The sequence below is a fragment of the Salvelinus fontinalis genome, chromosome 34, assembly GCF_029448725.1.
Source record: "Salvelinus fontinalis isolate EN_2023a chromosome 34, ASM2944872v1, whole genome shotgun sequence".
NCBI lineage: Eukaryota > Metazoa > Chordata > Actinopteri > Salmoniformes > Salmonidae > Salvelinus > Salvelinus fontinalis.
The window spans coordinates 22,493,107-22,515,243 of NC_074698.1; the positions used below are offsets into that span (position 1 = coordinate 22,493,107).

The following is a 22,137-nucleotide window of genomic DNA, read 5'->3' on the forward strand; positions in this document are numbered from 1 at the left end:
ATATTGTCAGTACATAATCAGTTGTCCCTAAATGAGATATATACAGTATTTTGTCTAGTGTTGTTGTTTGTGAAATGGACATGAGTTCAGCCAGCCAGTGGCTATTCATCTTGATGAGAGAGCTGTTAACTGAGGGCCAAGCTGCTGGGCCAGGGAGCCATAACACAACTATCCACTATACCCCTCGCTGTGCCCATCGCTATACCCCTCGCTGTGCTCCTCGCTCGCATCCTAATAATCCTAACTTGATTTCCAGGAATACATTTCGCCCTCTCTCGGTGAAGCCTTAATTAGTTTAATTTTAATTTATTCCAGATAACGATCAGACTTTTGTGAACACACAGCGTTTGTCAGGAAAGAGAAATCTCCCACACACAGCCGAAGTTATCAAAGATTGAAATCAGGAATCCTGACTGCAACAAAATGTAATCTTTTTCATACAGAGGGGACAATAGAAGGAGCTGAATACTCTACATCTCCTTCTCTCTCCTCCACTTTAATTAAAAGAGCTCTCTGAATCTCATTTCTCCCCCTCTCCCTCTCCCACTTTAGTGCTCACGCTCTCTCTCTCTCTCTCTCTCTCTCTCGCTCTCTCGCTCTCTCGCTCTCTCGCTCTCTCGCTCTCTCGCTCTCTCGCTCTCTCGCTCTCTCGCTCTCTCGCTCTCTCGCTCTCTCGCTCTCTCTCTCTCGCTCTCTCTCTCTCCCCCTTCCCTCTCTATCATGTGTGGAGAGGCAAGTGCCTATCTCTATGCAGAATGAAGTTATTTCTCTCACGTTGAACTTAAGCCCTGTCCCATATTTTTGTCTGGCGATTGCTTTTGCTTTCTTTCTTTCTTTCTTTCTTTCTTTCTTTCTTTCTTTCTTTCTTTCTTTCTTTCTTTCTTTGATAGAATGTCATACCTTTAGAATAAACATTGGGTGGGATAGCCTATCGGGATGACATAGGGGTGGAGAGGGGTGGAATATGGAAGCAGTGGGAAAGATTGGGACAAGGGTCCATACAGCAACAAATGGAAGGTGCCCTTTTAAAAGTGCTACCTCACCTGAATGACAGTGTGCAGTAGTTCACGAAAACATTCATAGATGTTTGTAGGTGTTTTCTGTATTTAGCAAAGTAGGTAGCGAAATTAGAGGTTTGAGTTGAGGTAAACGTGTGTGATGATGTTGGGCGTGCTAGTTACTACTGTTCCTGTCGATGAATGCTTCATGACAGCACTCTAAATATCAATGCCTCACTGTGTGCATACTGTATTTGTTGCATATATACGTTTTTACAGGGTACAGTAGTCTGGCTACAGCGAGGGGTTGTCTGGTGAGGCGTTGGAGCAAATTACATAAAACGTTTAATCCAGCTCAATCTGGTGGCCCCTCACCCTACAGAGTCACTCCTGCCCTCGCCCCTCCTCTCCCCCTCCTGTGTGTCCCCCTCTAGCCCGAGGGCAGGTAGGGCATCTCGTTGTGGTAGTTGTAGTCCGGGCAGACCTTCTGGACCAGGCGGTAGTCTGTACTGTAGAAGGAGATGTAGATACAGATGACCTTGAAGGGCTTGGAACAGATCCAGGAGACATGGCTCTGTGTCTGCTCCTGGAAGCAGGTCTTGGACGGGTCGTAGTTGCACAGCGACGTGCGCTTGCTGCGGTCCACCTTCTCATAGTCCACGCGGCAGTTGAAGATCTTAGAGTCTTTGGGGTAGACCACGCTCTGGCGCTCCAGGTCAAACTCCACCGCCTTGACCGGCGGCACCAGGCTGACTGAGATGTTGCCCTGGCCCGTGGAGTTGTGGCGGAAGTAGACGCTGAACGTTCCGTTGCCATGGTCTACGATCTTGCCGGTAATCAGCAGGTTGAGACGCACCGTCTTGATATTAGAGTAAAAGTCTCCCCAGCCAAACATCTTCTTGAACTTGCCCGTCTTGACGATGGGCCGGCGTTTGACGCGGGAGGAAGAGGAGGTGTCTGGCTTCATCAGGTCACTACCCAGCATCTCCCAGAACTCCTGCTTGGAGAAGGGAATGGGTGAGCGGTAGGGCAGCTCCAGGGAGGTGGCATTGGCTGCCCGACTTTTACTCTGGAGCATCCAGCGACTCAGGGGGGAAAGGGGAGTCTGACTCCCCAGGAGACCCACCGTCTTAGAGGACGACCCGTCTGCTGAGGAGCTCTTGGGGCTTGGAGAGTCATCTTCTTGACCCAGGGCCAGCTGGAGATAGAGGGATAGGGAGAGAGAGAATGAGAAAAAGAGAGGGTGAGAGAGAGAGAGGGGGAGAGGGTGTGTGAAAGAGAAAAAGGGAGAGAGAGAGAAAAGAGAGAAAAGAGAGATGGAAAGAGGAGAAAAAAGGGGAGTTATTATGAAGGGAGTAAGAAACAAGGACAGAAAAGGAATGAAAGATGTAATCGATACTTAATTTAGCTCCTGGTGCTATAGAGATCAACTGTGACATTATATCAATGTTGTACTGTTATAAATGAATGTTTGAGTATGCAGGTTTATATGTTGTGCTGTTACATTCTGGTGTCTATTCAGAGAACAGATATACCTTAACGTCTGGTTTTCAGAGAAGCTATATTGCTCCCCAAGCAGCAGATGAAATAGAAATCGCCTCCTATACCTTCAGCTACTTGAGAGGCCTGGGGGGATGAAGGTAGAGATTTAAGCCCCATAGTGCAGGCCTGAGTGGAGAAACAATTATTGCTTCGGTGCCTTCGGTGTGGGGTTGGAGGAGGGGCAGGCGAATAAACCTTGATGTGCAATTAAGGTTTTTTATGTTTTAATTAAAAAATCTGTATTGGCACACACACAAAACTGTCAGATGTTAACAGTGAGTGAGGAGAAAGGAGAGAGAGATAGATAATCGTGCTCGGCTCAGCCGTGGCTTTGTGGAGTGTGTGTGAGAGCAGGCTGTAATGGGTAATTATTAGATGGTAATGATCTATTAACAGGTAGGCGCTGTGGGAGCCCGGAGTGCTCTTCTGTCCTTTTGATCTAACCGTGGAGAGGATAGGAGTCTGTTTGTGTCGCCGTTCCTCTGTTTCTGTTAGTGTCATTATGCAATGGATGGTTGCCGGAATGTGTGTGGACAGTACCCTATTAGCGAGGCGTGTGTGTGTGTGTGTGTGTGTGTGTGTGTGTGTGTGTGTGTGTGTGTGTGTGTGTGTGTGTGTGTGTGTGTGTGTGTGTATTTGTATGTTTGTGTGCATGCTCTCTCTCTCTCTCTCTCTGCCAGATAGAGCAGGGTTTCTCCCAGTGATCCCACTGTTATACAGTGATTCATAATGCATGCTGCTCTGTCTGTGCTCTGATCCATCCACTGTTTTGAGTGTCAGGGCTTCCTTATACCGGCTTAGTCAGGATTATTAAGTTTTACTCATTCTTACTCCATTTTATACAGATTTCTACAGACTCACTCAGATTTGTTCTCTTGCATTTCAGACAGTCTTGTAATATTGATTTTCTGTCGCTCTAAAACATGTATTTCCTTTCATAACAACTTGCATTGCAGCAGTCTGTAGAGGATTCCCTACTGATGTTGTTGTGTTATGGTCTAGCTATGGACTCAGACTCTGGAGGAGATGAGGAGTCCCCAGACCTCAGCCTTTCTCTCTGGTCCCTCTAGGGCTGTTTGAGTTACCTGGGCTGGGCCACAGTCAACACTACACACCCCTGGTCTGGGTACCTGGGCTGGGCCACAGTCAACACTGCACACTCCTGGTCTGGGTACCTGGGCTGGGCCACAGTCAACACTACACACCCCTGGTCTGGGTACCTGGGCTGGGCCACAGTCAACACTACACACCCCAGGTCTGGTTACCTGGGCTGGGCCACAGTCAACACTACACACCCCTGGTCTGTTTACCTGGGCTGGGCCACAGTCAACACTACACACCCCTGGTCTGGGTACCTGGGCTGGGCCACAGTCAACACTACACACCCCTGGTCTGGGTACCTGGGCTGGGCCACAGTCAACACTACACACCCCTGGTCTGGGTACCTGGGCTGGGCCACAGTCAACACTACACACCCCTGGTCTGGGTACCTGGGCTGGGCCACAGTCAACACTACACACCCCTGGTCTGTTTACCTGGGCTGGGCCACAGTCAACACTACACACCCCTGGTCTGGGTACCTGGGCTGGGCCACAGTCAACACTACACACCCCTGGTCTGGGTACCTGGGCTGGGCCACAGTCAACACTACACACCCCTGGTCTGTTTACCTGGGCTGGGCCACAGTCAACACTACACACCCCTGGTCTGGGTACCTGGGCTGGGCCACAGTCAACACTACACACCCCTGGTCTGTTTACCTGGGCTGGGCCACAGTCAACACTACACACCCCTGGTCTGGGTACCTGGGCTGGGCCACAGTCAATACTACACACCCCTGGTCTGGGTACCTGGGCTGGGCCACAGTCAACACTACACACCCCTGGTCTGTTTACCTGGGCTGGGCCACAGTCAACACTACACACCCCTGGTCTGGGTACCTGGGCTGGGCCACAGTCAACACTACACACCCCAGGTCTGGTTACCTGGGCTGGGCCACAGTCAACACTACACACCCCTGGTCTGTTTACCTGGGCTGGGCCACAGTCAACACTACACACACCCCTGGTCTGGGTACCTGCGCTGGGCCACAGTCAACACTACACACCCCTGGTCTGGGTACCTGGGCTGGGCCACAGTCAACACTACACACCCCTGGTCTGTTTACCTGGGCTGGGCCACAGTCAACACTACACACCCCTGGTCTGGGTACCTGGGCTGGGCCACAGTCAACACTACACACCCCTGGTCTGGTTACCTGGGCTGGGCCACAGTCAACACTACACACCCCTGGTCTGGTTACCTGGGCTGGGCCACAGTCAACACTACACACCCCTGGTCTGGGTACCTGGAATGGGCCACAGTCAACACTACACACCCCTGGTCTGTTTACCTGGGCTGGGCCACAGTCAACACTACACACCCCTGGTCTGGGTACCTGGGCTGGGCCACAGTGATCACTGTTCTTCACAGTGATCACAGTGCTCTTCCATGTTTCCCACAGAGAGCTGACCCTCATTCAGACACAAACACATCAACCTGACAAGGAACCCTGTTGGCTAAAATGTGATATTATTTGACATTTCTGATAGCGTCCCTGAGAATCCCTCCTTGGCTTCATTAATAATGAATAAAATACATGGAGCAGAAGACATATTGATTTGAATCTATTCAGAAGCCTTCTCTTGCCAGCGAGTGCGTGCCAGGCGCTGTGACTGTGATTGCAAAAACACTATTCCCCCTTGTCCCTGAATGATGTGCCACTTTGGGTTTGACTCCTCTCCCTTCATGGGACGGTGTCTGGTGGGCAAAGAGCAGCACGCTGCCGGTCTGCCAGTCTCCCTGGGTGGCACTGCAGAGTCTCAGTCAGTGCCGTCCAGGGTTGTGTGGAATGTGCCACTGTATGAATCTTTATGACACTCTGTCTCTTGTGTTTACATTGAGCTCATTTCCCAGAGACTCAGTGATTCAGTGACTCAGACACTCAGTGAATCAGTGACTCAGACAGGCAGTGATTCAGTGACTCAGACACTCAGTGATTCAGTGACTCAGACAGGCAGTGACTCAGTGACTAAGACAGGCAGTGAATCAGTGACTCAGACAGGCAGTGAATCAGTGACTCAGACAGGCAGTGAATCAGTGACTCAGACAGGCAGTGATTCAGTGACTCAGACAGGCAGTGATTCAGTGACTCAGACAGGCAGTGATTCAGTGACTCAGACACTCAGTGATTCAGTGACTCAGACAGGCAGTGATTCAGTGACTCAGACAGGCAGTGATTCAGTGACTCAGACAGGCAGTGACTCAGTGACTCAGACAGGCAGTGACTCAGTGACTCAGACAGGCAGTGACTCAGTGACTCGGACAGGCAGTGATTCAGTGACTCGGACAGGCAGTGATTCAGTGACTCAGACAGGCAGTGATTCAGTGACTCAGACAGGCAGTGACTCAGTGACTCAGACAGGCAGCGCCGGCAAGGAGAAGAGCTGAACAACAAACACATATCCCCTCTATAATACAATCTCACTGAGCCATAGATGTGGTCGTTTAAGGAGCTGAATATGTACACAGAGCATTCGGGGTGAGACAGGACGTGTGTGTTAGAGGTTAGGGAAGAGAGAGTGCTTCTGTAGAACAAACAATTGAAGTGCACAGCGTCAGTGTGGGAGACATGTTAGAACGGGCTTCATGGATGATTACTGGGGTAATAAAACAATGAGGATGAGATCCCACTCGCTTTAGAGCAGATGGTTAATGGCTTGAAGGAACGCTTGTGTAGAGTGAGTCACCGTGCTGAAGGTTATACACTGGCCTGCTTATGTTGACGGATGTCTGAAGTGAAAGATGGAAACACATGCTATCGGGCTGAATAGTGCTGTATAAGACTGACATAGCATGGCACAGCAGTTTGAAGAAGATTAATAGACCTGTTTAACAGCAGCTGTATTAGGCTGAGTTGTAATCCAAGGAACAATGTTGGTGTTAGGTTTCAAAGTACTTCTGAAGCTTCATAAAGAGTGCTTATCAGCCGATCTGAGCTACACAAAGCTGAAATGAGGGCGAAGGTGCAATCAGGTCAGAGTCTGGGGTTGTTGGCGGGGGGTGATTTTGTCGTCTGTCTGTCATGTGTGAGTCAGTGAAATGGTTGGAGGGAATGTGGGGGGTCTGCAGGCTCCATCACTGTGGTAATTGTGACGCATTAAGCGTTAGTGAGTACAGGCCTGGGGCCTCTCTCGCGGCAGGGGGTAGAGGAACGGGAGAGGATGAGAGGGAGGAAATGATCAACAAGAGCCCACCAGCTCCACAGGAAATATTAAGACTATTAAAGTGACAGTTACACCATTTTACCCTCCTGTTCCCCTGGCGTCACGGCACAGTTGCTAAAAGCCAGAACAGAGATTATGGAGAAAGTTTGCTCAAATCTCTGAACTAACTGTTCTGTTCTGTCACAGTGCTCAGGTGGTGATGAGAGGCCATGGTGTCAACTAGAGAAATACTGCTACTGAAAATAGAGAGTTTTACCTATTCAGATGTGTCTTCTCATCAATATCCACATGTATAGAGATGGTGTATATGGTATTTGATCATATAGAGGCACACAGCAGGTGTTTTTGCAGCACATCCTTCTCCTGGGCAGCAGATGGCTTCAATAAGCTCTCAATTTTCCTCTGGCTGTTGAGTTGAAATCTTCATCTCTAATATGACATCCATTTTTAATTAACGGCTCAAGCGCCTGCTCAGATTTCCAGAGTGTTCTCCGACGCTTTGTGGGGTTTTTTCCCCCCCACCAAACTCCAGACCTAATGCGTTCACTGTAGGAATATTCTCCTTCTGTTACATGATTAAAATCGGAGAGCGGCTGTGCCCTTATAACTGATTATTCCACTGGCTAGCGTGGACGGGAGGGCCGGGGGAGGGAAAGGTAATTTCACAAGAAACAAGGCGTTTGACTCTTAATTAATAATTTACGTCAGCTTCAAGGGGATCACCGAAGCTTAGCTCTGCGCTGGGTGGATGAACTCACTAAATTCAGCTCTATGCTGGGTGGATGAACTCACTACATTCAGCTCTATGCTGGGTGGATGAACTCACTACATTCAGCTCTATGCTGGGTGGATGAACTAACTACATTCAGCTCTATGCTGGGTGGATGAACTAACTACATTCAGCTCTATGCTGGGTGGATGAACTCACTACATTCAGCTCTATGCTGGGTGGATGAACTCACTACATTCAGCTCTATGCTGGGTGGATGAACTAACTACATTCAGCTCTATGCTGGGTGGATGTACTCACTACATTCAGCTCTATGCTGGGTGGATGAACTCACTACATTCAGCTCTATGCTGGGTGGATGAACTCACTACATTCAGCTCTATGCTGGGTGGATGAACTCACTACATTCAGCTCTATGCTGGGTGGATGAACTAACTACATTCAGCTCTATGCTGGGTGGATGTACTCACTACATTCAGCTCTATGCTGGGTGGATGAACTCACTACATTCAGCTCTATGCTGGGTGGATGAACTCACTACATTCAGCTCTATGCTGGGTGGATGAACTCACTACATTCAGCCACTTTCTCTCTGTTTTGAGCGCCGTACTCATTTTGGACAAGTTCAGTTCTACCATCCCACTGGACCTGCAGCTTCATTTAGTATGCTGAGGGAGAGACCTTGCTCTGAATTGGCTATCAAATTTGTACATTATAAGATATCGACAAGGCGGCTGAGTGGAGTGCGGTGCTGGAGCAGGATAGCAGGAGGAGAGCGAGAGCAGTGGTTGATGGGATTGAACGGATTAAAGCGGAGTTCTGCTACTGTATATGCCCACCTGTCTGAGAGGACCTGAGAGGGGACTGGACTCTCTCTCTCTCTCCCTCTACCTCCCTCCCTCCCTCTCTCTCTCCCTCCCTCTAACTCTCTCTAACACACTCTCTCTCTGTGGTGATGCACTGTGGAATACTGGGCTTAGCTTTCATTTGAGGTCATATCAGTGGACATAGTATTAACTGTCTTTTCTGTCTGGTAATAGTACAAACATCAACAGTGTGTGGACAACTCCATCGACATTGTCATGACTCCAACCTCCATCGTTCATCTCCTTTAAGCTAATTATTATTTTATTATTAAATCAAATGAGATTTTGATTTGAGCTACAGTACAAACTCAGTCTGTTCTAGAACAGTAAACAGAAAACCCTTCCAGAACAGAGCACTACCCTTGGAGACATATAGTACTGTAGTCCTTCAGATCACTTAAACATCTCGGGACTATACCCTGGAGGCCCCTAAGTCAGCTGCTTGTTGGAGTGGGTAGTTACTTGTGTGTCTTTTCTCCACTGTAACCAAACAGCCCGTCACAGACTGGTGAGGTCAGCAGAAGCCCCATCACCCCCGGATGATTTCACCAGGGGCCCCCGTCACAGCCTGGTGAGGTCAGCATGGGACCCATAGCCCACTGCATCATCAGGAGGACATCACTAGTGGTCTCTTTGTAGTAGCAGATGGTGACAGATGTCCCCTCTTCAAATAAACCTGCTTCTATTTCCAGTAAAAAGGAGTTCCGCCACCGTCCGCTCTCTAAAGCGGTTTGTTCTTGAGAACTTTTTATTTACATAAATAAAAGTATATTCAGCACAAATAGGAAGCTCTCGAGTGGCTAGCATTCTCAGAGGAATAAAATTGTGTGACGCTTCCTTCCTAATAATCAAAGGTGAAATTACTTATAATGCTATGGAATTAGAGCCAATTTATGACTTAAAGCCAATTTATGCTTGATCTGAAAATGAGGTCGGAGGCTTCGTATGGAGGGTGTGACGCAATTGCAGAGTCTCCAGAGGCATGCAGAGACCAAATCAAGCTCTGTACGGCATTGCTGCGTGCTCTCAAATGTTTTAACAATGCAGTATAGCTCCACAGTGACATGATTGGTTGACAGCAGAGCTGTTGTGAAGGAAGTTGTCAAGGAAGTGAGTTTGTGTTAATACAGGACCTCCCGCCCCAACCTACTGTCAACCAATCATGTCAATGTGGAGCTATACAAAGCCATCCGTATTGTTAAAATATTTGAGAGCACGAATGCTTGCTCTGACTTCTGCGGAGGCCGCATCGCAGTAAATGCTGTAAGGTCACAGCAGACGTCGGATTGACCAGGCAGAGCCTTTTACAACCTCTGTATATCATTGTTGTGTGGTTCAAACAATTCCTGACAGACACACTGTAACATATTCTCCAGCACAATTCATCCAGGCCCTTTTTTTCTATGTGCCCCAGTGTTTCAGAGGACAATGCCACAACTGGTTGGGCAGGAGAAAGGTGCATCTCTAGGGTCATCCATGCCACACAATGACGCCGGAGGGGATGGCTGCTGTTTTACGGGCTCCTAACCAATTGTGCTATTTTGTGTGTTTTTCACATTGCTTGTAACTTCTTTTTGTACATAATGTTTCTGCTACCGTTTCTTATGACCGAAAATAGCTTCTGGATATCAGAACAGCGATTACTCACCTCGAACTGGATGAAGATTTTTTTCTTTAATGAGTCTGACACGAAGGATATACTGCTGCTCCCGGACCAGGCCCAAATCCCCGTCGTTCGCATGAAGAGGAGACCGAGATACAGGGGCCGCAGATCTGGGTGCCTTGTGAGAATTCATTGGCGAGTGAGTAACCCGGCTCTACCATCCGTCCTATTGGCCAACGTGCAATCACTGGAAAATAAACTGGATGATCTCTGTTCGAGACTATCATACCAACGGGACATTAAAAACGGTAATATCTTATGTTTCACCGAGTTGGCTGAACGACGACATGGATAATATAGAGTTGGCTGGGTTTTCCGTGCATCGGCAAGACAGTTACCTCCGGTAAGACGAGGGGTGGTGGTCTGTGTCAATTTGTCAATAACAGCTGGTGCGTGGTCTCTAATACTGAGGAAGTCTCTAGGTTTAGCTCACCTGAGGTAGAGTACATCATGATAAGCTGTAGACCACACTATCTACTAAGAGAGTTTTCATCTACATTTTTCGTAGTTGTCTATTTGCCACCAAAAACCGATGCTGGCACTAAGACCGCACTCAACGAGATGTATAAGGCCATAAGCAAACAAGAAAATGCTCATCTAGAAGCGGTGCTCCTAGTGACCCGGGGACTTTAATGCAGGAAATCTTAAATCCGTTTTACCTCATTTCTACCAGCATGTCACATGTGCAACCAGTGGAAAAACAACTCTAGACCACCGTTACTCCACGCACAGAGACCCGTACAAAGCTCTCCCTCGCCATCCATTTGGCAAATCTGACCATAATTCTATTCTACTGATTCCTGCGTACTAGCAAAAACTAAAGCAGGAAGTACCAATGACTGGCTCAATACGGAAGTGGTCAGATGATGCGGATGCTAAGCTACAGGACTGTTTTGCTAGCACACACTGGAATATGTTGGCTCCCGAGTGGCGCAGCGCTCTAAGGCACTGCATCTCAGTGCTAGAGGCATCACTACAGATCTTGGTTTGATTCCAGACTCTTTCACAACCGGCCGGGATTGGAAGTCCCATAGGGCGGCGCACAATTGGCCCAGTTTTGTTTGGGTAGGCCGTCATTGTAAATATGAATTTGTTTTTAACTGACTTGCTTAGTTAAAAAAAAAAATACATATTCTGGGATTCATCCGATGGCATTGAGGAGTATACCACCTCACTCACCGGCTTCATCAATAAGTGCATTGATCATGTCGTCCCCACAATGACTGTACGTACATATCCCAACCAGAAGCCATTGATTACAGGCAACATTCGCACCGAGCTAAAGGCTAGAGCTGCCACTTTCAAGGAGCAGGACACTTATAAGAAAACCCGCTACGCCCTCCGACGAACCATAAAACAGGCAAAGCGTCAATACAGGACTAAGATTGAATCCTACTACACCGGCTCTGTGAATGTTGGATGTGGCAGGGCTTGCAAACTATTACTGACTACAATGGGGAAACCCAGCCACGAGCTGCCCAGTGACACGAGCCTACCAGACAGGCTATATGCAATTTATGCTCGCTTTAAGGCAAATAACACTGAAGCATGCATGAGAGCGCCAGCTGTTTCAGACGACTGTGTGATTACACTCTCCATAGCCGATGTGAGTAAGACCTTTAAACAAATCAACATTCACAAGGCCGCGGGCCAGACTGATTACCAGAACGTGTACTCAGAGCATGCGCGGACCAACTGGCAAGTGTCTTCAGACATTTTCAACCTTTTTCTGACCGAGTCTGTAATACCTACGCGTTTCAAACCGACCACTATAGTCCCTGTGCCCAAGAACACTAAGGTAACCTGCCTAAATGACTACCGCCCCATAGCACTCACGACTGTAGCCATGAAGTGCTTGAACACCATCATCCCGGATACACTAGACCCACTCCAATTCGCATACTACCCCAACAGATCCACAGATGACGCAATCTCAATTGCACTCCACACTGCCCTTCCCACCTGGACAAAAGGAACACCTATGCGAGAACACTGTTAATTGACTGCAGCTCGGCATTCAACACCATAGCACCCACAAAGCTCATCACTAAGTTAAGGACGCTGGGACTTAACACCTCCCTCCACAACTAGATCCTGGACTTTCTGACGGGCCACCCCCAGGTGGTAAGGATAGAAACAACACATGTGCTACGCTGATCCTCAACACGGGGGCTCCTTAGGGGTGCATTCTTAGTCCCCTCCTGTACTCCCTGTTCACCCACGACTGCGTGGCCAAGCATGACACCATTAAGTTAGCTGACAACACAGCGATGGTAGGCCTGATCACCGACAATGATGAGAGAGCCTATAGGGAGGAGGGCAGAGACCTGGCAGTGTTGTGCCAGGACAATAACCTCTCCCTTAACATGAGCAAGACAAAGAAGCTGATCGTGGACTACAGGAAAAGGAGGGCCGAACACTCCCCCATTTACATCAATGTGGCTGTAGTAGAGCGGCTCGAGAGCTTCAAGTTCATCACCAACAAACTATTCTTTTCCAAACACAGTGAATAGGGCACGACACCGCCTATTCCCCCTCAGGAGACTGAAAAGATTTGGCATGGGTCCCAGATCCTCAAAAAGTTCTACAGCTGCACAATCGAGAGCATCCTGACCGGCCCGGTATGATAACTTCTCGGCATCCGACCGTAAGGCGCTACATGACATCCGACTGCTCGGCATCATGACATCCACGACCTATATACTAGGCAGTGTCAGAGGAAGGCCCAAAAAATTGTCAGACTCCAGCCACCCTAGTCATGTTCTCTCTGCTACCGCACGGCAAGCGGTACCAGAACGCCAAGTCTAGGTCCAAAAGGCTCCTTAACTGCTTCTACCCCCAAACCAAAAGTCTGCTGAACAATGAATCAAATGGCTACCCCGACTATTTACATTGACCCTCACCCTCCTCCATTTCTTTATATTGCTGTTACTCGCTGCTTATTATCTATGCATAGTTACGTTAGCCCTACCTGCATGTACATATTACTTCAAGTACCTCGACTAACCTGTACCCCCGCACGTTGACTTGGTACCGGTACCCCCTGTATATAGCCTTTGTTATTTTATTGTGTTCCTTTTTTAACTTTTGTTTATTAGGTAAATATTTTCTTAACTCCTATTTTCTTCAAATTGCATTGTTGGTTAAGGGCTTGTAAGTAAGAATTTCACGGTAAGATCTACATCTGTAAAATTAGATTTGACAATTGCGCTTGTGCAGAAAAGTGTTTTCTGTCTGTGGACAGGCAGCGTTGTGCCTGTCTGGTGATGTGTCACAGAGCACAATCTTCCTCTACCCATCATGCCTCTCTCTACTGCTGGATGTCAGTCAGTCAGGCAGCAGGGGATGCTGAGGGCCTGGGGGGCTGAGGGCGGCCTAAGGTCCAGCGCTGGGGTACTCGCTGGGTGGGCAGGAGAATGGCGCACCTCTCGGGTCATCCATGCCATGCCTGCGCATAACTCAAGCTGTTTTATAACCCGAGCAGGAAGTGACAGCCTGTCCATAATAACACCACTGGCCCTTTTCTCTGCCTCTTCTCTAAAGCTCCTCTCATTCACTGTAGTGTGTCTGTCTAGCTCTTGTCTGTTGGAGGAATTATTGAAGTACAATAAGAATCCATTGTCCACAGGGAGGTGTTTTAATGTCTGTAACCTCTTGTTACACCGTGACCCTGCCTGCTCTTGTCTTGGACCTGGTCCATCTTGTGAAAGAGTTTTGATCTCAATGAAACCTGGATAAAGGTTAAACAAAACAATCAATACAGAAAATGAGAGACAGAGATATGGCTATAGCTTATCTGTGTTTGTGAGGCCATAGTATAACTGTACTCTTTGTGACTGGTTGATACTGTTTGAGGCTGTGATTGAACCTGGAGACAGCAAGACAGAGAGGCACTAGGACTATAATGCACAGCTTTGCATTGGCAGTCATCTAATGTGTTTGTGCTGATACAGCATTGGTGTATTGTACCATATTTGTGTGGCCATGTACAGTCTGTGTGTCTCCGTCTCAGTTTGGAATGCTTTGGATGTATTGTTGTTGTACAGGGGGAGCACGGCTGGTGTTGTCCTGCTTAGTGAGGGATGAATCTGGGTGGACAAGGTCACTGACCGCGAAGGGAGGGCTGGGTATCTAATAAATATGACTCAAAGACTTTCTGACAAGACAGAAGAGGGGAAAATAGTTGCATGTGGTTAAAATGACCTTCAGCCAGTCTCTTAACCTTAAATAACACAACACGCTGTGGAAAGACGCTCTGTTTAATATCTTACTTCAATATGAAGAGTTGAAAATACGAACACCTAAAATTGCACTGGCAACTAGATGTCAGATATGTAATGATCCTATAGACTTCATAGTGGACAGGGTAGAAAGGCTGGAGTAAAAACAGATCAGTGAGAACAGACCCTGATGCTCAACATATACATAAAGCTCATACAACACATAGCTGTATAAACATAGATCAGTCATGTAGCTGCAGATGCCCGGCCTATAACCAGAAAACATAGAGCTGTATAGATCAGAGTGCTGTCTGCAGCGTACCTTCATTGGGAGAAGCCCCAGGTAATACTTAAGACATCACACTGATGTTTCAGCACCATGGACAGGAATCGCAACTAACACAGGAACATAGAAGACGTTTTCAGCACCATGGAAAGGGAGCGCCACTGATGCTAAAACCCACGAAAGTCGAGAGCCACTTCAGATCCTTGGACAGCACCTCAGATCTCTTACTGGGTGAATATTCCACACACCTCTGTTGGCCTATGGCTACTCTCTGTTGTTCCCATTCCATTTCCCCTTAAACTTAGAATTGTAAAACTATAGTTAATACATTGGAAATCATGCTCTCTGACAACTACTGTATGTATAGTGGGTGACAATCTGTGGAGTGTGGAGGACATGTGCAACCTCTCAAGGTCTCTGAGAACCTGAGGCTTCTAGCCTATAGAAGACCTTGTTCAATACGTGCCTGCCTCTCCAAAACTGGGTAGAGTGAGTTCACTGAATGTGTGTGTGAGAGCAAAGCTCCTTCATCCCTGGTGATCCCTGCTGTTTGAAGGTTACAATGCAAATTTCAGACCAGTGCTCCATGGCAAATAACCGCTCACGCGTCCCTGTGGTGTGTGTGTGTGTGTGTGTGTGTGTGTGTGTGTGTGTGTGTGTGTGTGTGTGTGTGTGTGTGTGTGTGTGTGTGTGTGTGTGTGTGTGTGTGTGTGTGTGTGTGCGTGCGTGAGTGAGAAAGCGAGATTGTGAATGTGTAATATACAGTATTGTCTTCGTTTTACCAGTACAATACACTTATTATCACTTCCATAATTATTGAACCGAAACCCTGATCCATGCCTTCATCACCTCCCGACTGGACTACTGCAACACTCTCCTCCCTGGTATCCCCACCAAACTCACCAACAGATTCCAGCTGGTCCAGAACTATGCTGCCAGAATCCTCACCCGCACCAGATCGACTGAACACATCACACCAATCCTCACCAATCTACACTGTCTCCCTGTGCAATCCTGTATTGACTTTAAGACACTCCTCTTCACCTACAAGGCCCTCCACAACCTTGCAACCACCTACCTCTCTGACCTTTTCCCAGTCTATGCCCCCTCTTGCTCCACCTGCTCCTCCTCTGCTGGTCTCCTTGTCACCTCCTCATTCTGCCTCTCCACCATGGGTGCCCGGGCCTTCAGCTGCTCGGCACCCAGGCTCTGGAATGCACTATGCCCACACATACAACATGAAGCCACAGTCATCTCATTCAAAAACCTCCTCAAAACACACCTCTTCATAGGAAGCCTATAACCTGTAGCCTGTAGTCTATGATTGACTCTGTCCTACACCCCTTCTCAGTATCCATGTGTCCCCCCCAAACCCAAACCCTTACCTAAAACCCGTCCCTTTGCCTATTCCCAACCCAACCCCTAAACCCAAACCCTTACCCTAAACCCGTCCCTTTGCCTATTCCCAACCCTACCCCTAAACCCAAACCCTTACCCTAAACCCGTCCCTTTGCCTATTCCCAACCCTACCCCTAAACCCAAACCCTTACCCTAAACCCGTCCCTTTGCCTATTCCCAACCCAACCCCTAAACCCAAACCCTTACCCTAAACCCGTCCCTTTGCCTATTCCCAACCCTACCCCTAAACCCAAACCCTTACCCTAAACCCGTCCCTTTGCCTATTCCCAACCCAACCCCTAAACCCAAACCCTTACCCTAAACCCGTCCCTTTGCCTATTCCCAACCCTACCCCCTAAACCCAAACCCTTACCCTAAACCCGTCCCTTTGCCTATTCCCAACCCTACCCCTAAAACCCAAACCCTTACCCTAAACCCGTCCCTTTGCCTATTCCCAACCCTACCCCTAAAACCCAAACCCTTACCCTAAACCCGTCCCTTTGCCTATTCCCAACCCAACCCCTAAACCCAAACCCTTACCCTAAACCCGTCCCTTTGCCTATTCCCAACCCTACCCCTAAAACCCAAACCCTTACCCTAAACCCGTCCCTTTGCCTATTCCCAACCCTACCCCTAAAACCCAAACCCTTACCCTAAACCCGTCCCTTTGCCTATTCCCAACCCAACCCCTAAACCCAAACCCTTACCCTAAACCCGTCCCTTTGCCTATTCCCAACCCTACCCCTAAAACCCAAACCCTTACCCTAAACCCGTCCCTTTGCCTATTCCCAACCCTACCCCTAAAACCCAAACCCTTAAACTGTGTTTATATCCTCTACCCAAGCCCTCCCTCCCTCATTTTATTTGTCCTGTTTTGCCTGGTCCTTTGATTTTAAATTGCACACTAATTGTTACATTTGATTTGATGTAGACCTACTGTTAATGGAAAATGTCCTTGAGTGTCCTGAAAGGCGTCCGCCAAATTCCATGTATTATTATTATTATTATTATTATTACTACTGTTACTCCCCCATCTATTCTACGCTCTATCCATTTCAACCCCTCTCCTTCCCTCCTTCTTTCTCTCCCCCAACTCTTTCATTTCATTCTGTCTCTCTCCATACTCTCTGTTCTCGTTGTATGCTGTTCTACACATTTCTCTCCTTGTCTTTTCTATCCTATTCACACTAGGCTGTCCCTCACCCTGTATTTGACTGCTAACTCTCCCTTTCTGCACTCTCTTCCTTATTCAGCCCTTTTGTAACCCCAGTCATTATGAGCATGGGCACATGGCACACAGTCGATATGTTAGGGGCCAGACTCCCCTTACCTGTCTCTCGCTCTGTCTTTCTCTTTCTCTCTCGATCTGTGTGTGTGTGTGTGTGTGTGTGTGTGGTGTGTGTGTGTGCGTGTGAACCTGGAGAAAGCACAATAACCCTTGATATTGCCTGTCTTACTGTAAGGATCTAATGGTATTGCTATGAGACTAGTGCTGGGTTAATAGCCCTAATATAAACATTTAACAAACAAATTAGTTGTAATAGGCTCTTGACTGTATAACACTGAATGCTTGAGCCATTTAGTCCATTAAAAACAAATGAATCCAATCTCTGAGCTGCATGTCATAAAATGAAAAATTGCTAAACCCTCGCCAAAAACGTACTATAATTTCTCAGCATAGCAGTCAATTTCAAAGCACTCTGACTAAGATTGTTTATATTATTCATATCAACCAATGCATGGCATAGTAATTAACATTTGAGACGCTAAATCCATCACATCATTGTTGTTTTCTTCGTGTTGATAGAGTATTAATAACCTTATTTCCATCCAGACAGAGTGGGTTTATACACCCTAGAGACAAAGGCTACACACTGATATTGAGTGGGGCGGTACAATAGGGAAATCAGCTGAATTTGAATATAAATGCATGGTCTATCATTATTAATCTGAGCTCTATTGTGTAATAAGTTGGATAATTTATTAATTGCTCTATAATTTATCAATGTCATGCGGCTAATGAATTACCCAAGATCCCCTGCTGAGAGATGTGGTGCGCCACAGTTTTTAGATAGGCAACATGGTAGAATATTGATAGAAACTGCACTCCAATTAATTACATCATTAGTGCAATCCTGCTGCGTTTGAGAGTATGTGGCAAGCATGTGTGAACATAGACCTTGAAGCGTGAACATGCTCTCCAACTCCTAAAACCTCTCTCTTAGATGGGAGGAAATGGAAGGGGAACATTTATTCAATTTGTCAAGTAATAGGGCCAATGTCATCTATTAATAATATGTCTTACGACCCAAATCCTTTGTGAGACCTGCAAATGTTCAATCAATGAAGAAAAATAATTTTGAGATGGTGGTACATTTGGCCTAATGATGACTTTTATTTTGAATTATCCATAATCTCATTTTAATTTCACGTAGGCTAAACAGTGGCCTATGTCTTTATTTAAAATAGGTTACCTACTTTAAGATGCACTCTCAAACGTTTGTATTATTTCAGCCAGTAGTTCTGAAAATGGTGCTCAAGAGCCAAAAGTTGTCCCCGTTTCTTGTGTACTACCTCATCAAATTGTGTACCAAGTCATCTATTTCGTGTAACATGTTACATCAAAGACAGAGGCAGAAACTGCTTCTCAAATAGAAATCCCTAATAACACTTCTAGGTGATGTCATGGTGATGTTGGCTAGTGGGCTGAAACAAGTCACTGGGTCTAAAGGGAACTGCAATGTGCTGGCCGTCAAATCAAAGGCACTGCTTCGATATAATGTTGGTTTTGAGGAAAATGAAAAGGTGTCAGTTTGTCACTTTCACGAGGTTGGAGTAATAATATGTTCAACTACTTAAGAAGTTGGCTCGAATCTAGGTTGTGCCTTTAGATTTCAAGAAAATGAACAACTAAGGAAAAGAATGTCACTTCTTTCACTGACTTCTCAAACCCCAGCCTGCTCTGCTTGGTTTGTTTCGCAGGTGTTCCCAGGAAGTCTTGCGATGTTGCACCTCTGGGTTTAGAAACTCTGTGGTTACATCCTGCAATATTAAAAAAAAAATTTTTTTTTGCAATTCGTATGATATGTTAAGAATCCAATTCTTACTATATTTTACGAATTTGTTGTGCTTAAAATCCTGGATTAGGCAACTACCCAGTGGGGAAAAACGGGTTTAATTAACTTGTTTCCACGCCATTTCAATCAAATAAATCAATGTGATGACATTGAATCAATGTGGAAAACTGATTGGATTTGAAAACAATTATCAACATAAGGGGATTTCGTATTTTTCACCCAACTTTTAACCTAAATCCAATGACATGGTGACATGTTTCGTTGATTTCACCTTGACTTTACATTAGTTGCCAACTCAACGATAACTAGACGTTGAACTAACATCTGTGCCCAGTGGGTAATAACTCTTTGAATACTTTATTATAGCCTACAATTCACCTGTATACTACAGTCTGTGTTCAGTCAGGAGCGCCCAAGGTTATTCAGTGTGTGTGCCTTTACAAAGCCACAAGGTCGGCCGCTCTGACACAAAGGTGTCACAACAGAACTGAACAAAACACATCAAAGAAGCAACCTTGCGACAACACTTGAATTTAGCCTACGTCATTCAGTTTTTGTTCTTGATGCTATAATTTGCATCTAAATTTGCCAACTTAGATTGTTGCTCTATATATAGATAAGCATGTAAAGCATGATGACATACATTTGTTTAGAAAATTTAAGTCTCGGCTAAAATTTTGCACACAACATGGTCAATAAACATGCCTAATAAGGCACTTAGTTTCATCTTGATGTTAGTTATGTTTATCACATTAAAAGCGTTACATTTACCAGGACTCTAAATCCTGTGGTAATTGCAGATCATTATACGCAACATAATGTTGATTGAGTATACACCAGGTTGCACAGTATGATACCTGAACTGGCATAAGCTACAGTGTACTAACGTCGAATTGTGTTGTCTGCAATAATCAGCTCGTGGTCAATATACAATTTTAGAAATTCCTTCATTTTATTTTACTCAACCTTGAACAATGAAACATTAAAATATTGACCAGACATTACCTGTATGGGGGACACGTTGCACTGTGTCTCATGCCAGGTAGCCTATTCGTCTCGCCTTTGTACCGTTATTAAGTTATCTTTCAATTTTTTTTTAATAACAAATCGTAATGATCGGTCAAAGAGAGTCATTCCCCTTTCGTTGTCCATCAACAAATAACTTCAGCAACGGATAGAATACGCTTCAACCGAGGAACTCCAATATGGAGATTTGAGGCACAATTAATGTACGGGACCGTTGTCCGTGGCGCAGCATGCTATCCATGGCAACCGCTCACAGCGTACTCATTCACGCGGGTCTCTGCCCTGGGAGAGGGAACCTTGTCGGGTCCAGTAGCTCGTGCGACACCGTATGCACGGTTAATTCCCTTCACTTTTCGCCAAACAAATGAGTGGCACCTGTCTGAAGGAAGAGGTAGCCTAGTAACGACGGGGGTGAATGGACATGGAACTATGGACACAGACACACATATGACTGGTGTAACTTTTTTACACTGCTGGGCACCGCCGCCCCTTCTTGCTTACCAAGCACGCTGTTCCGTTAAGGAGAAGCAAGATAAAGCCGTGGTTGGAACGCATTTTTCTGGCGCGCGCAGTGCCTCAGATTCCCGCTTCAGCCCGAAGTCAGCTTTCATTCACGAAGACGCTATTCCTTCCGCACTGTATTCCCCAAAGCTAAGATACGGTCCCATGTCCAACGCAGGCTCAGCAGCTACACCTGGGCGCCTTCCTTTACTTTTCCCGGGGTTGAGTCCAATCACTATAACATTGGAAATCCATGAGAATGTACCGCATTAGCATCCACGAAAAATAGTGTTTGCAATTCCTGCTCAACCTGCATCAGTGTGAGTGAGAATGAAGTAGATGATATGTAGTCGGCTGTATCAGTGTATATCCACCGGGGTGAAGCCTAGTTGATGAATGGAATCCTTGGCGTTGCTCATATCAGCGTGTGTGGACTGACAAGGAATCGTATACTGGCATTGGCGTTTAAACAGTCTCTCTCTCTCTCCCTGTCCCTCATGCGTGTGCCCCCAACTATCTCTCTCTCATGCCCTCACACTATTTCTCATCAGCAGTCAAGCAGAATATAGTCAAACCCACTGTGGTTCTACTAAACTAATTGACTGGTTTGCACTTTTGCACACATTATGTCAGTGGAACCAAGCATGTCATTATGTATGATGATGATGGCTGCTCTTTGGAAACACATTTCATCCATTTAGGGAATTAAGCTATTGATGCAAATGATTGGAATAAAATTTTCTATGATCTTCTGTAGACTAACAGACTGTCCCTGACTATTGTGGTTCACCTGCTGTGTGTAACAGGTGGTGATCGTGACCATGTCACAGTCACATTTCAGTGTTAACCAATGCCAACACACATGGGGCATACATAACATTTTCCTCATTGACATCCTCAGGACAGGAACTTTCCTTTTTGGTTAGGGCCGGTTCTGACTTTGTTATGTCAGTCCCAAAGCTGAATTGATCCGTTTTCATTCTGATGGACACATGAACGCTGTGAGCAGCTTGTTTGGCCCTGATGTAGTATCCTGCAGGGTGTCTAGTCAATCTACAGCCTTGTTGAAGCTTATTGATGTACACAGTGAGCCTGTAGAGCACACGTGCGTCACCGGGTGCTGTGTGATTAATAAAAACATTTCCTATAACACAGTTCATTAGGAGCAGGTTAATGGGCCGGACTACTGGATATCTGGCCACTTCAGCATATTACTGCTGCTGCTCACTGCTCGGCTATACTTCCACTTCATTAGATAGAAACATAAAGCTCTGTCTGTCTGGTTCAGTCGGTCCGGTTCAGTCCGTCTGTCTGTCTATCCGTCTACCTTTTTTCTATCTGATAGATGATATATTTTCCTCAGCTTCCTGCTGTCCTCTGGATCTCAAATGTTACTTTACCCTTTGACCTTAGAACTTTGGAGTTATCTGTATCTGCTAATCCAGCTTGTTTGGCTATCTATTAAGGTGATGTTACAGGGTTAATTGATCTCAGTTCAGGGGTTAATTAGCTATAAGTCTGTGATGGCCAGAGACTCTACCCTCATACAAGACTGAGGTCACAGG

General features: G+C 46.5%; 1 protein-coding gene across 1 annotated transcript; it reads right to left on the reverse strand.

Annotated features, from left to right (window-relative positions):
• Positions 1 to 818: 818 nt before the first annotated feature.
• LOC129833502 (neurexophilin-1-like) lies at positions 819 to 21,106 on the reverse strand. The gene is made up of 2 exons (XM_055898151.1): positions 20,573 to 21,106; positions 819 to 2,196 (listed from the first exon to the last, which is right to left on the reverse strand). The coding sequence occupies exons 1-2, from the start codon at positions 20,624 to 20,626 to the stop codon at positions 1,429 to 1,431; spliced, it is 822 nt and encodes a 273-aa protein (XP_055754126.1). The 5' UTR covers positions 20,627 to 21,106; the 3' UTR covers positions 819 to 1,428.
• Between the last annotated feature and the right edge of the window lie 1,031 nt (positions 21,107 to 22,137).

Coding starts and splice junctions, on each gene's coding strand:
- LOC129833502 (XM_055898151.1), bottom strand. CDS start 20,626: ATGCGTTCCAACCACGGCTTTATCTTGCTTCTCCTTAACGGAACAGCG. Junction 2,197..20,572: donor TTAACGGAACAGCGTGCTTG/GTAAGCAAGAAG, acceptor CTCTATCTCCAG/CTGGCCCTGGGTCAAGAAGA.